The following is a 15,896-nucleotide window of genomic DNA, read 5'->3' on the forward strand; positions in this document are numbered from 1 at the left end:
ATCAATACAATTGAATAAATTAACACAATCACATTAAAATCAAAATAACATTGACAATGACAAGACAAGTTTGTTTGCTTCCCTTGCCCATAATGTTACACATTTGTGCCGCGACGAGCGCAGCGATCGTTTTCTTTACCCCTTCCACCCACTTCGCACGTTCCCAATAAATCAAAGGTAGGTAGGTAAACTTACAGACTGACCAAAGACTTACAGTTTATATTCCAGTGGTGGTAGGTAGGTAATTAATAGGTAATAATTAACTTTCATAACTTACTCAGAGTTTATATAACTTACCTATTATTACATACCTTATACAGGGTGTTAGGTAAATGGGTATAATATGAGCCGACACTAGCCCATGTTAACATGGTCATATAAATGGTATGGTGAAGTCAGAAATATCTTTTTTTTTTTAAATTTTTATACAAAAATAATTTTATTAAATCCCATTTGTATGAAAAATAAAATAATTAAAATGAAGATATCAATTTTCTGACTTCACCATACCATTTATATGACGATGTTAACATGGGCTAGTGTCGGCTCATATACCCATTTACCTAACACCCTGTATAACATTTGTGGTAACACCCAGACCCATCATAGAAATTAAAATTCATTATTTTTTCAATTTCTGCCCAGCCGGGAATCGAACCCGGGACCTCTAGGCTTAGTAGTTTAGTACCTAGTCCGCCACTACACCAAACGTCCGACAAGTTGGTCGACAGATGAATAGAATTTACCTATGTTACATTAATTTAGCATAAGAGCGCGTATTTGATACCTACACTACACTGCATGGAGATAGATACAGTGCAAGATAGTGATCCTTACAACTTTATCGGAGGTAATGCTAAAAAAATACAAGAATCTAATGAAGATACACCCTTAAAATTACATTTTTGGCAGAGATTTTGATGTTTCCCAGTATGTACAGCCATCTTCGAACCAACGAATTTATCAGCTTCCACTCCCAGAATGGTCTGTGACATTGAATGTCAGGAGCCAGGCCCTGGAAAAGAATCAATGGAACGCGTGCAGATCGTGTCGGCGATGGCGCGAAAGCCTATTATGACCCGACCAGAGCCCCGATTACGGTAACTTTTAACGTTTCCAATCCAGACGCGCTTCTGATTCTGCGATACGATTGGTCGTTCAACAGCGTACGTCAGCTGTTTTGACCAATCGTATCGCAGAATCGAGAAGCGTGTCTGGATTGTTGACGTTTAAAATTACCGTAATCGGGGCTCAGTAAAAGAACCACAGCGTCTTAGGAAAATTTTGGAGCGCCACTACGCTATCGGGCTTTTTCAAGGGCTTACAAGAAAACATTTACCTTTATCTAATGTTAAATTAGGCCTTTTCAATAAGATAAGATTTAATTATTTACTGCCAAGGTTAATAATCAAAGAGATACATCTTTTGTTCAAAACAGTGACAAAAATGTCCAATGATCTTTAAAATTCAGTGTGAACCGGACGCGTCCCGTCGCCGCGCCGGCCCGCTCGCTCACCTTGAATCTTGACTTTTACCATTTTGCTGATTTTAATGTTGAATTCCAATAACGTAGACCGTATCACATTATTCGTTTAGGATACTTTGACGACATAAACGATATTATTATTATTATTATATAATATTTGAAGCTAGGAAGTTATTAAGCCGCGATGCCGTATCAAATACCGCGCCAAAACCGCAGGTAAAGGTCTCAAACTGAAATAGATAACGATTAATCCGACTTGTCTATTTAACTACCCTAATGACCATACTATAACCACCATGACCATAACAAGTAAAATAATTAGGCCTACTACTTTACCTACCTAGGTACAACCAACTTAACTACTTATATTACATTAGCTTTTCCTAGAATTACTTAATGGTAGGTAGGTAAGCATGGAACTAAGTAGGTACTCGTATATTGTAATTTATGTTTATTGATTGTTGTAAGCATTTGTGGAAATCCTTGGGGGAGGCTTTTGCCCAGTAGTGGACGTCTTTCGGCTGAAACGAACGAAGCAAAACCAAAACGCTATAAAAGTCCGTGGAAAAAACCAATCCCAAGTTATGAAGGCAAAATGACGACATTTTTGCGCCTGGGAAAAATCTGGAGAAATATTTTTTTAAATGATGATACGAAATACGAATCCTCCCAGAACCACATACCTAATAATAGTGCCAGCACACCCAGACGCAAATCGTTGTTGAATAAGGTTGAAAGTATGAGTTTTTTTTTACAGTTAAGCCAAAAATAGTGTCTGTTATTATTTTATACAATCTGTTTTACAAGCTACAGGGCTTCATGAACTTAATCATTTTAGTATTCGACTCGTTTTTGGGGGTAGTAAAACGTATCCCGTAAACGTAATGCGGGATACTATCCGCGTATATGGGTAGGGTTTAGGGTAGGTACCCAACACCACGCTGACCTGCCAAGTTAATATGGCAGTTGGGAAAAACAATGGAATTAGGACCTTAGGAAAAGCTTTGCCACATCATGCGCACTGCCAGAGAGTGATATTCCTAGATGTTTCTTTGCGTCAGGAAAATCCATTAACTTGCATATATGTACACCTACCCACTGCACCGGTCCGGGGGAGCCGATGGCCAGATTGTTCCCAAACTCATATAATATATGAGTTTGGGAATTAAAGACTGGGTGGCATGTTTATTAAAGACGGTCAAAAGTTCCATGGGATTCCCATTTCCATGATGTAAAAAAGAATAGGTACCTATTTACTATTTAGAAACTTGTGTTTGTGCTTCTGTTTGTTATTTATTCTAGCAACAATCTACATATTATGTCCTTTTACAAGAACATGACATTTAAAAGGTCCTTAGAAAAATAATTCTAGTTTAGCGAAGCAAAAATATAAAAATAGCATTTTAGCAGACGACTAAAATGTCACCATATTATACTTTCAATCTCGTCGAGTAAGTAATGCGAGAACCGGTTAGGTTAGGCGACTGCCAAACCGAAATTACCTCACCTTGTAGGTAATAATTGCCTAACGAATCCAAAATCAATCTCGTAATAAATAAATACCTGCTTGGCAGGTTAGGCACATTTTTAAGTTGCTCTATAAAATTTTTGGTTTAAATCGGCATGTTTGTCGACTTTCAATAAGCAATAAAATGTTTTTACTTTTTATAAAACACAAAATCCTTATTATTTATATTACCACATAACTAGTAGTAGAAAAGACACTAGAAGGTCTAACTACTAGGTCTTGTTTATTAATTTTCATTTCAAGTTTCCATTACATACAAGTAGTTAACTAGGTATTACTTAGATGGTGATCGTATTATTTTATTTTTGGTTGTGCGTTTGAAATTTGCACTTGCAAAATATTCACCTTCTATTCAAATGTCGTTACTGTTATCTTTTGTAAAGTGTATATATTTGAAATGTTAAGTCTATTTAGAACGGTAAAGGTCAAAGACCAGTTTTGCAACATACAGTGAACAAAGACTTGCAGGCGGGTCCCCTTCACTGCGCCAGGGCGCGCTGGGTGCCGAGAATGCACCAGCAGGAAGTGTCTCCAAGGCGAACCCGATCCACTCAACATAATTAAAGCATACTAAATATACATTATTAATCTTACCAATGACATTAATAAGCAATTAATCTTGAGCTTCTTCTTGACTTATTTTTTCCGCGATGTTTAGTTAGTTTAACGGTCTTGTTTATTAATTTTCATTTCAAGTTTTAAAAATCGTGTCCAAAGTTGGATGTGATTTTATTAGAATCTAAATTTTATATTTTTTTCGGCAGCAGAAAAATATTCAGTTAAGCTAGATAAGCATGGCCTTCTGCGAAGTCGGTGATAATTTATTTGATGATACATTACTTACTTAATCAATAAAAGAAAACGTATTATGTATGAACTACCTGACGTATTTAATTTATTTTCAGTGGTGTCGTGAAAGTATTCTTTTATTACCGAGGTTTTACTTAAACTTACACTAAATATTTTCAATTTTGTTTTAAGTGCAGCAGCGCTTTTTATTTGAGGTCGCCTTCTATTCACTCACGTATTCAAAGTGCGTCGGAGGGACGAGGAATTTCGCCGCGGAGAGGCGAGTGGGTTTCAGGCCACTGACACCAGCCGGTGACCCATCCAACACTTACAAACTATTTTTATACTGACCTTTGTTAGTTATAACTACTTACATAAGTCTCAATATTCCAATTAATTACATTAGATTTAAACAATTTCAGCAAGTTAACCTTATTAAAAGCTCTTTATTCATAGGTACCCCAACATATTTTCAAGAAAGTTCCCCAGCAGTCAAATCAAATTCATGAAGTGTTTCATTTCTATTAAATAAAATTATAAACTTGTTCCTACGTCGGAAATAGTTTTTAGTAATTTTTTATCAGAATATTTCGTGACGTGTCGTCACAATCCCAAATCCAATGCAATCGATCAAACACATTAATTAAATATCGTATTTTCTGAGAATTATTATTTCTGTTTTTAATATTAGCGACTGAGAGGCTCAGATTGTGGAATCGGTAGATAACAATTTTACGTGATATAAAATTTGTAAGTAAATCCGCTCCGACGCGACGGCAATTTTAGGACTTTGATTTATTACGAGTAAGGAGGTATACGATTAATTTCATGTCGTAGTAGTTAGATAAAATAAGGACTAATGAAAGGCTTTATACGAAAGACAAAATTTGGTATTTCCTGTATTTTAGTAATTAACTAACATTATGCTGATTTGGTTCACGTCTGGGTGTGTTGGGTTGGGAGTGTTGGGACGATGACGACGCCGATAAAAATATGTAAAACAGACTTGTATATGAACCTCCAGTGCAGAACCAGCACTGCAGATAAGTCAAATAAACAACCGAACGAAGTAGATTAAAATAGACTTTCTATAAAATAGAGCTTGTATTGAGTTGATCCAGGCACTAATTTGTAACTGAAAAGTTTTCTGTGCTAAAATTGAGTCAAGTTTATGAATTAGTAACTAACATAACATAAGGCATAACTTGAAAGGATTTAACTAGGTAGGTACTTACTTGTTTGTTACACTTGTGCAAATATTGATGAGTTATAAACCTATTACATTATTTTTAACTAGTTTTAATTAGGTATACAATTTAAAAGAAAAGGCCAGCCACATTTAATTAATACAACCACGTTTATGATGCAAGAAACTATCCAATTTACATTATAATCGAGTGAGCAGGCGCAGTGTCACAACATACTAAATTACAGTGCAAATTGCATCGGGCTTGTACCAAAGCAATATGCTTAGTGGCCACAAAATTACTAGAAATGTCTATTTACTTCTTAATTTAACAAACAATAACTCAAGTTACCGAGGTTACGGAAGCAATCGCAATTCGTAGAGAATGCGGCAGCGTTAAATCTAGGCTGGTTAAAAACTATCTATTTTTATTTTACTCGAGTTCCCAAAACGGTGTGCTATGCTTTCAAGGTTAATGAAATAATGTTCAAATCACAAATGGCTAAAATGAGCTTTTACAGGTTTTCAGTTTCAGTTATGATGTGTAGGAAAATTAACAAGTTTTCTTTCAATTTCCAAGTATATGTGTTAGTGTCAGGTCTGAGGTCAACATGTCTTTAACAACTGCTGTCTACTGTTTAATTTATTTTTAACGCAGTAGTAAAACAGAGATCGAAATCGAAATGTTGTTTGCACTCAAATACTTTAAGGTTCCAATAAATCACTAGGGACAAGGAGTTCGGTTGGAGTTGTTCGCAAGATTTCTGAAGTCTGTTGACATTATAAAGATCTATGATCTAACTGGCTCTATGTTCATGGACTTGTGTCCTATTCGTACTTATTTTAGACCTATTGTGAATGGTAACAATGAAGTCCACTTTGTTATTAATTAATATTAATAAATTTTAAAAAATAACACTGTTAGTTCTTTATCTGACATTGTTGTGTAGGCATACAAAGTCGTCTATTGCCTAATCGCATGCACCCTTCCGGTAGACGGGAAAAACAATCAACGGTGCAAAAGTTCATGTGGCGTGGGAAAAAAGGCCGGTCTTTACGTCTACTGCACGATGATGGATGATATGATATACAAACTTATGTGTGATGTTGTGCTGTTATGTGTACGTTGCGTAATAACGACCAGTGTCCAAGGCATATTTACTCAGTGTGAAGTGTCGAAGGAGATGATGCTACCTACACGTACTTACATCTTTTAAATCATCTTGTTAAAATTTTCTCCAAGGTGATAGGATATTAGGAGGTGATCAGTGATGATGACCTTCCGTCTTAGTTAAATGATTGGCTCTACAAAAAATATTAAATATGTATTTCAAACATCCTTTTCCACATCCAAATTTTTCAGAACATTTGTTAGATTTATGTTAATGTGACCTACTTGATAGAATAGCCGTGCAACAAACCAGTCTCACTCATGTTTAAAGTATGAAACAATAAATGCAATCAGATCTCATTGATATTATTTTGAAAGTTTGAATTTCGCAAGGACACTGTCTATCATAGCGAGGGTTTGTTGCAAATGTCTATTGCTAAATAGTTTGGGCGTGTTAGGCCGATTTCACACGCTGCAGCTTAGAGCACTATGAAGAGAGGAGCTGGCGCTGGCACCACCATCTATGTAGGAGTCAGATAGAGCTGACTACAAGCGTCAAACGTGGAAGCGTCGTGTGTAATCAGCTTTAGTTGTTTGTGTTGTTGAGAACGCGTGTGTGCTGCGAGGGTGGCGGCGCCGCCAACTGGGTCGTGTTGTGAAACAGAGAGAGGCGGTGATGCTGTCTGCGCAACAATCGACAAGCTTGCTGTGCAGGCCGACACAGACCTTACACACACGTGGTATTTAGGTTCTGCTTCAAATCAATGTTATGAAAATGCCGAAATTCAACCGGCAGAGAATGCCTTAAGTAAGGCATTAAGTTCGCCTCATGTACTGATTGAATATTATTAAAATATGTAATGCTATTATTAATAAACTTTTACACAACTTCGTAGTACCACCTATTTAAAAAGTCCCTCGCCTATCAATTTGTCTAGATTTATATTGCTAATAATCAGAGGAAGTAAAGGCTTAGGAAGTAAAATTATAGGCTTTAATTCATTGATTAGGTGTGCTAAGAAATGGCGGGCCGCACTATGGAGCGAAATTGCGATTTATGGACATAGCGATTTTTTTCACAATTTCTATTTGAAAAAAATACCTATCGATAGGTTACGTTATTCTGATGAATAAATGCTGCACAAGTTTTTCTCTAAAACCAATAGTTTGACTGGAAAAAAATATTTTTCATTTTCGTTGTATGGAATGAAACATAAAGTGGTCGATTTCGACTAAGCCTTGACAGATCTTGCTTTGAAACTACTTGNTAGTGGGCCGGTTACTACCGGCGAATTATCAACTGATAATTAGATAATTTAGTTTAATATTTTTAAGGCATAAGTATATTCACGAATAAATACGTTATTATTAGTTCAGTTAATTTACTTAATTAGGTAGGAAGTACTAGTACAATCTACTCAATTTAGTTCAATCAGTAGGGTAGGGTAGTTTGGTATTTATCATTACTATAAATAACTTTTGCTATAGAATAGAGGTATTTTTGTCATCGAATGCTTATGTGAAGTACATTCTAATAATTATATTAATTATCTTTAAATTAAAAAAAATAATTATCAATCTCTTTGATACTATCAGAAAATGACGTTCTGAATAATAGATAGGAACAGTTACTAGTTAGGTACTTAGGTACCTATTAACCCACGGCTAAGTAAGTACTACTTTGATGTTAACACTTATCAAAAGATTATGGTATTATTGTGTACTTGCTTAGTATCCATATAAAATGGTCACAATGTTTATAATTTATTTACGGGGAATCACAAAATGGCTCAACAGTATTATTTTATTTGATAAGGTGATATGAACAATATCACAATGAATTCGCTGTTCAGCACTACACACGGGAGGAAATAAAATTAAATTTAGAGAAAAAAAACTTCATCGTAATAAATTAGAATAAAGGCAAACTTAGTGCTATAGGGCATTCTCATCTAGTCAGACTTTGAAACAAGAAGGTTTAATATAATACACTCGCGAGCAAAACTATGGAATCACTTACATGAAGTTGTTTCCACGCGATCTTGTGTACTAACGAATTTGTTAGTAACAAAAAAAGTGGCACCATTTTAAATATTAAACTTTTACCTTTAAATTGATACCAAATTCATTTAAATCACAACAGTATTTAAAAAGATATCGCGGCTGATGTGAAGAAGTAAGGAAAAAGACATGTATCAACTGTTTGATACGTCGCGAGTTGCGGCCTACTTACCCCCTATAAAAACACGTGTTTTCGGATTTTTGCTTTCACACGTTGATCCATACACATCTCCGCTTTTTTTGACACTTTACCTGGGATTCTACACCTACAGAAGCAGCACAAATCGTTGCACTATTGCAAGAAGGGCTCAGCCAGCGGGCTGTCGCACGTCAGCTCCACATAAGCCAGTCCTGGGATTCGAAAGTTTTAAGACGCTTTCGGGAGACTGGTGGCTTTATCCCGAGACCAAGTTCTGAACAGCGCCGGTGCATATCGCAGAGGGATGACCGTTTTTTCATGTCAACCTCTCTATGAAATCATCATTTGAGTGGTATCGACGTCCAGCAAGAGCTCAGAAATGTTCGTAGGATAGCTGTTAGCATGTGGACAGATCGTCTAAGATATAAGCAATAGAATTTGACTCCAAAAAGGCCTGCCACAGGCTCGAAACTGACGGCAGGTCACCGACAAGCACATTTCTGAGCTCTTGCTAGACGTCGATACCAGTCAAATGACGATTTCATAGAGAGTTTGACATGAAAAAACGGTCATCCTTCTGCGATGTGCACTGGCGCTGTTCAGAACTTGGTCTCGGGATAAAGCCACTAGTCTCCCGAAAGCGTCTTAAAACTTTCGAAACCCAGGACTGGCTTATGTGGAGCTGACATGCGACAGCCCGCTGGCTGAGCCCTTCTTGCAATAGTGCAAGGATTTGTGCTGCTTCTGAAGGTGTATAATCCCAGGTAAAGTGTCAAAAGAAGCTGCGATGTGTACGGATCAACGTGTGAAAGCTAAAATCCGAAAACACGTGCTTTTATAGGGGGTAAATGGGCCGCAACTCGCGACGTATCAAACAGTTGATACATGTCTTTTTCCTTACTTCTTCACATCAGCCGCGATATCTTTTTAAATACTGTTGTGATTTAAATGAATTTGGTATCAATTTAAAGGTAAAAGTTTAATCTTTAAAATGGTGCCACTTTTATTGTTACTAACAAATTCGTTAGTACACAAGATCGCGTGGAAACAACTTCATGTAAGTGATTCCATAGTTTTGCTCGCGAGTGTATTTAAGTTACCTATTACCTAGAGTTTGTAGAATGTAAGTTAGCTATAAATTCTTGTTTGCATTGGCCTGACTTTGATCACGGAGAGGAGGATATTGAGGAGAATGAATTTGTATGTAGACGGGGGGCTAAAGGCGAACTCCTTTTAGATCGTAGTTTTTTTTAGTACATAACTACCTCCTCCTAATTCTAGTTAGCTAACTATCCTACGAGTGCAGAGAAGCATATTCGTTCAAAGGGTAAGGTAAGTAGTTGGCTTGTAAAATCAGGAGTCGTCTATCAAATAAAACAAATACGTACATAGGGACTACAAAGGATCGCTTTGTAAGAAGCTGTGACTGTGTTGGGTGGTTGGGTGCTATTCTAAAATATACAGACGATAGCACGTCAAGCTAAACACTGCGATTTCATGTGGTGCTATTGCTGGTGGTAATATGTGCGAATGCTACAAAAATGAATTATTTTAAATTATTGTTGTCTGTCAGTAGACTGTCGTTTTAGTAAGTAGAATAAAGGTGTGAAATAATACAAAATTACGTTACGTATAAACTTATATTATGTGAAAATAATTCATTATATTAGCCTAAATAAAACAATTAAAAAATCTAGGTTATTGCATTTTCTGTTGTACAGCATTTAAACTATTCACATAAAATATAATTTTAACATAGTCAATTAAGACATGAAACAAATTGTAAGATTAAACAATAAAATGGGAAATAATACAGCAGGTATACATTACAATAAATTCTAATAGCAGAAGTCTTTGAGACTTGAAACACCGAGTTGCGTATTTTATCAGAAAATAACTAAATTAACAATGTATTGTATTGTGACTTACGTAATTATAATATACACCTACTGAACTGATACAAACCTGAATTTAAACGTAAGAAAAATGAAAGACATAAAATCGAATTCAACGTTATTATACAATAAAAATTAATTTCAAAATATAATAGGTAATTCCTAAAAACATCAAACATCAAGCTAATTTTTTTGACTAGTAGCTTAGAAAAAGTAACAATGCCAAAAGTGAATAATGCAAAATACATATTATTTTGTTTAATTCAAGTATTATTGTCATTGTCAGTACACGCGACACGACAGCTTTGTTTTTGAAAATGTAGGTAGGTAATTCAATTCTGATTAAAATGGATGATTGTATCTTATCAACTTCAGCAAGTACGTACCTATGTATTATCGCCCACATTTCCTTAATTTAACGGCGATAGCCAGATTTAATGATACGTACGTTAAGTAGTTAGCATGAGTACCAAAAATGGCTTGTACTTATGTTAATAAAATATTCCACATAATTTGTATGTATCTATAATAAATTCGTTACTATATTTCAGTGTGTTTACATGCTTACCTACAACATACATAATTTAGATGTGTATTTATGCAGTAAGTATTCACAAAAGTACACGAGTCGTTGCGTTTCAATTTTGGTTCGTTTTTTGTTAGGCAACAAATTTTCAAAATTAATACCTATCATGAATTAATTAAATTTAGAAATAATTGTAGCTACGGTATTTTAACCTATGGTTTTTAAACATGCGAGAAACACTTGTTATTTATGACAGGTAGGTATTATTAAGGCCAAATCATCTGCCGGTTTTTTAGAAGGTCGTTTTGTGCTTGAATTGATTTCCTAACGAATTATATTGAGACAATAAACGTTTGTTCTCTTGTCTAGCTTTGTCGTAATAATGTTTATGGTATTTCAGTTCCTCAAATTAAATCCCCAAACCATAAGGGTAAAGTAGATACGCAGCCATCTACTTAGTTATGTAAAAGGTATTTACGCAGTACCGATACATAAACTTTCGAAATAAAAATTAATCGGGGTCGAAGGAGTCGGGATCAGATCAATTCAGACAATAATAATTTCATTAAATACTACATTACTCTCGAAGTTGTTATCTATGAATAAACTGTATAATAACGTAATAAGAACAACTAATGCACCAATGCTTTCATTTCATTCATAGCAATAACTCTACTATACTTAGTGCCCTACATCATCCAATGGGGCATTAGGAATGTCATGATGCTCACATAACATTGAATGGAATGTAAACTTTTGGATAGATGAAAAAAAAATAAGATCTCACGTATTTTTTGTAGTATGAAATGCATTTTTCTGCTTCTTTCATTGTAATAATCAAATATTATGGATCGGACTCGATGACGAGAATTGGTGGAAGCTTAAGCCCAGCAGTTAACAGAATTGGTTCAAGTCAACAGTTGAACAGCTATCTTACATATCTAGCTAGTGCTAATATTGTAGACATTATGTGATGAGTAAAAGTACAGACTAATACATAACCAATAGCAAATTACACAGAATGAAATCATGATTCTTCTTGTGCAACATAAACTTATTCTACAACACATCACAAATGGTCGCCGCCTTATCACTTAAAAGCGCAGAAGTACTTCTTTCTCAAATAAAAAGTAAACCTAAATATTCAAATCACGTTATCTGATTGCCATAGATATTAGATAGGATAGAAAGTTCCTTACAACATCTCAATAGAGTCCTTTTAACAAAATAATTGTGATTTTTAATAATATCTTATTTACAATTTCATTGATTGTGCATTAGAGATCTCACGATTCCCGCAATGTTTGTTAAAGTTGCGTGTCGTCAAGAATGTGATTATTCCACAGTTACAGATTTGGCAAGATTTCGTGGACAATCGACATTGCAGCCTCTTAGAACTGCAATGTGATATGCTAGGAGCTGCATGGGAATTACTGTGAGAACACCTTGTAAACAGTCGACGGTCTTTGGAATGTGCAGGCACCGGGACGCCAAGGCCATAGTTTCCTTGTCGCCTTCTTCACAAACGACGATCGGGCGACCTTGACGTGCAGTCACTTGCTGTAGTGCGTTCATGCATTTTGTGTAAACAGGGTCACGCATTACAATCATCATTACCGGCATAGAGTCGTCAATAAGTGCCAAAGGTCCATGCTTCAGTTCTCCTGCCATTATACCTTCACTGTGCATGTACGTAAGCTCTTTTACTTTCAAAGCACCTTCCAGGCAAGTGGCGAAATTGTACCCACGACCCATTATGAGTAATGATCGCTGACGGTAAAGATCCTCAGCCAGAGCTTTAACTTCAGCGTCCAAAGACAACACTTGGCGAATTTTGCCGTCCAATTCATGTAGACCTTCGATAATATCGGCGCGTCGCTTCTGCAGGGAAATACGATCCTCACTGATCACTAACGCGAACATAACCAGGGAAACAAACTGAGATGTATAGGCCTTTGTTGAGGCGACACCAATTTCAGGGCCAGCATTGATGTGGACACCACAGTGGGATTCGCGACAGATGGAGCTACCAACAGTGTTTGTTATTCCCACTATAAGAGCTCCATGACGTTTGCAGTAACGTAGAGCCATCAAAGTGTCAGCAGTCTCTCCTGACTGAGATATAAAGAAACAGACATCATCACGGAATACAGGTGTGTTTCTGTCCAAGAAATCTGAAGCAAGTTCAACCATGACTGGCAACTCAGTTAATTCTTCCAAGAGCTGTCGGGTAGCAACAGCACTGTGGTAACTTGTACCACAGCCAATCAACATCAACCGTCTACATCTCTTGATCTCAGGTATGTAGTCCTTAATACCTCCCAAAGTTACTGTGCCATTGGCAAAGTTAAGGCGTCCTCTCATTGTATTTACAATAGATTCAGGTTGCTCAAATATTTCTTTCTGCATAAAGTATTCATAATTACCTTTCATGATTTGCTGCAACTCCAGTTTTAAGGTCAAAATCTCACGTTGATGAGGATCAGTGCTGCTTCCAGACATGCGATGAATGCTCAGAACTCCATCCTTTATGTGGGCAACATCATCATCTTCAAAATACAGAACCCTGTTGGTGTGTTCGATAACAGCAGAAGCATCAGAAGCAAAGAAATACTCAACATCACGTTCCTCTTCAGGTTCAAAGTGAGCATGGCTGTTGACGCGCGGCACTGAAGGCACAACTCCTCGTGTAGCCTTGTTGTTGGTGTACATAATAGGAACATGGTCGCTGGAGAGCCGTCTGCGTGTTTTGATTCCCACAAGCAAAGGACTTCCCCTACGGGTCGCCACACACTCATTTGGGAAGTGACGTGATTTGAAGCACAGAGCAAAAGCACCTTCAAGTTGTTGGATAGCCTGCTCGGCCAGCTCTTGGAAACTGTAGTTTTTGTGTTGGCTGTAAATGTGATGAATCAACTTCACTATAGCTTCAGTATCAGTTTGAGACTCAAAGACATAGCCTTTGTTTTCTAGGAAGGTTTTCACTTCTTTGTAGTTTGTAATGATGCCATTGTGAATGACAACAAAAGCATTGTCGTCTCCGGAGCGCTGAGGATGGGAGTTGATGGAGCTCGGCTCACCGTGCGTAGCCCAGCGAGTGTGGGCAATCCCACAGTGCGACTCGACACATTCTTCCACCGCGAGCTCTACGCTGCGTTCCTGCAGCAACTCTTCCAAAGCGGCCACTTTACCGCTGCGTTTCACCACAGCGATGTCTTTGAAGTCGGCAGCATCGACAGCGACCCCCGCCGAATCGTAGCCACGGTATTCCAATCGTTTCAATCCATTGACAAGCAATTCCAAAATTTCACGCCGGGTTTTAGGCGTGAGATGGTTGATATACGCAAATATTCCGCACATAGTAAATTATTGGAGTAGAACGATACGTGCACCCGACTGAACGAAACCACGACGCGCGAGGGACTGCGACTGTTGGAATGTACAGTCGATATTGAAGGCCTACACGTATTGCTCCTACCACTAATAAGTTACTTTCACTTACGGCAAGGCACACGTCATCGTGTTTCGTTATCAGCGGCTTGTTGGTGTCGTAAAATAAATACAGCGGCGAAAACCAGTCCAACTCACACAAAACATGAAAACAATCTGTCAAATTACTGACGGCTGATTGTCAATGTCAAAGAAACGTCATTATGACATTTTTTTTAAGCGAAGGAAGTAGTTATTATACAGCCTTGAAACCAAATAAACATCAAATCAAGAAAATTAGGACCAACCAAGAAAAAATATACAGGGTGTCCCAAAAACAATGGATAACCCTGTAACCATCCATAGGCCTCGCCATGGTCTCCCTAACATCAAAGGACAATGACCAAAAATGTATGGAGTGTGGTCCAAATGTCCACCACTAACGAGACCTATGTAGTAAAATAGTCTACTAAATACTGATTCATTATAACCAAACCGCAATCAAAAATATGCTGTCAGTAAAAAGTTATGACTGAATGAAAAGTCATGTTTTTTACCTTTTCATCCGAAAAATGTTCTTGATATCATTCTATCCATCACACATTTTGGACTAATCTATGCATGTTATGTCGTGTCGCTTAGTGCGCCGTGTTAGGTTCTCGCTAAAAGAAAAAAAAACAAGCTCAGAAGAAAGAGAACAATAATGGAATACTTGGAATAATGCGAAAGGGGTAAAAATAGTCTTATTTCCAACTGGCGCGGGGTTATAGATGAATTATATTATACATAATATATTATACTAGCTGTGCCTACGACTTTGTACGCGTGAAAATAGTTTGAATAATATTTCCCATTTTTACAACATTTGTCTTTACTGCTCCGCCCCTATTGATTGTAGGGTGATGTTATATAACCTAAAACTATCCTTGATAAATGGGCTATCCATAACAAAAAGAATTTTTCAAATCGGACCAGTAGTTTCTGAGATTAGCGCGTAAACTACTACAATTTTTCATACAGTCATAACTTTTTACTGACAGCTTATTTTTTTTTCGTCCCATACTGAAAGTTAATCTCTATTTAATGAACTTTAAGCCAATATAGGTCTCATTAGTGGTGGACATTTGGACCACTTTTGGTCATTGTCCTTTTGACCCTACTAAAAATATCACAGTTTTTTCAAGATTTTTAAGTTTTTGTGCATTTTTAGAATTACTTGGCTACATTTGTTTTAGAGGTTCTGCTGCTAAATCTTTATGTATACGAAACCTTTGTTTTCCACAGTGGCCTCGCGAAGGGAACGCACATTGTAAATAAAGCAACATTTTATCATCATCATCATTTCAGCCATAGGACGTCCACTGCTGAACATAGGCCTACCTCAATGATTTTCATAATGACCGGTTGGCCTGCATCCAGAACAGTCCTGTTTACCTTTATGAGATCGTTGGTCCACTTTGTAGGTGGGTGGACGTCCTACGATGCGCTTTCCGGTACATAGCTTCCACTTGAACCCTGCTGCCTCATCGGCCGTCATTGATGTGTTAGGGAGACCATGGGGAGGCCTATCGATGGTTATAGGGTTATCCATTGTTTTTGGGACACCCTGTATTATCTCCAGGCAAACATTGCACATAGGATTATTAATTTATTTTAATTTTCACGGTGTTCAAAGTTTAACTGTAGGAGAATGGTATTATGTATAAGTTCTCCTTTTGTTCCCTGTTCAATGTGTAAATAAGTTTC

At 37.0% G+C, this 15,896-nt stretch overlaps 1 protein-coding gene across 1 annotated transcript; it reads right to left on the reverse strand.

Moving 5' to 3' along the window:
• Positions 1–10,338: 10,338 nt before the first annotated feature.
• On the reverse strand, positions 10,339–14,318 carry LOC114355501 (glutamine--fructose-6-phosphate aminotransferase [isomerizing] 1). Its single transcript, XM_028308366.1, has one exon. The coding sequence runs from the start codon at positions 14,079–14,081 to the stop codon at positions 12,057–12,059; it is 2,025 nt and encodes a 674-aa protein (XP_028164167.1). The 5' UTR covers positions 14,082–14,318; the 3' UTR covers positions 10,339–12,056.
• Positions 14,319–15,896: the final 1,578 nt, after the last annotated feature.

The sequence above is a fragment of the Ostrinia furnacalis genome, unplaced genomic scaffold (genome assembly GCF_004193835.3).
Source record: "Ostrinia furnacalis isolate ACB-3 unplaced genomic scaffold, ASM419383v2 OfSCF2415, whole genome shotgun sequence".
Lineage (NCBI taxonomy): Eukaryota > Metazoa > Arthropoda > Insecta > Lepidoptera > Crambidae > Ostrinia > Ostrinia furnacalis.

Bases quoted from the DNA above. Each gene is read 5' to 3' on its own strand.
- LOC114355501 (XM_028308366.1), bottom strand. From the start codon at position 14,081: ATGTGCGGAATATTTGCGTATATCAACCATCTCACGCCTAAAACCCGG.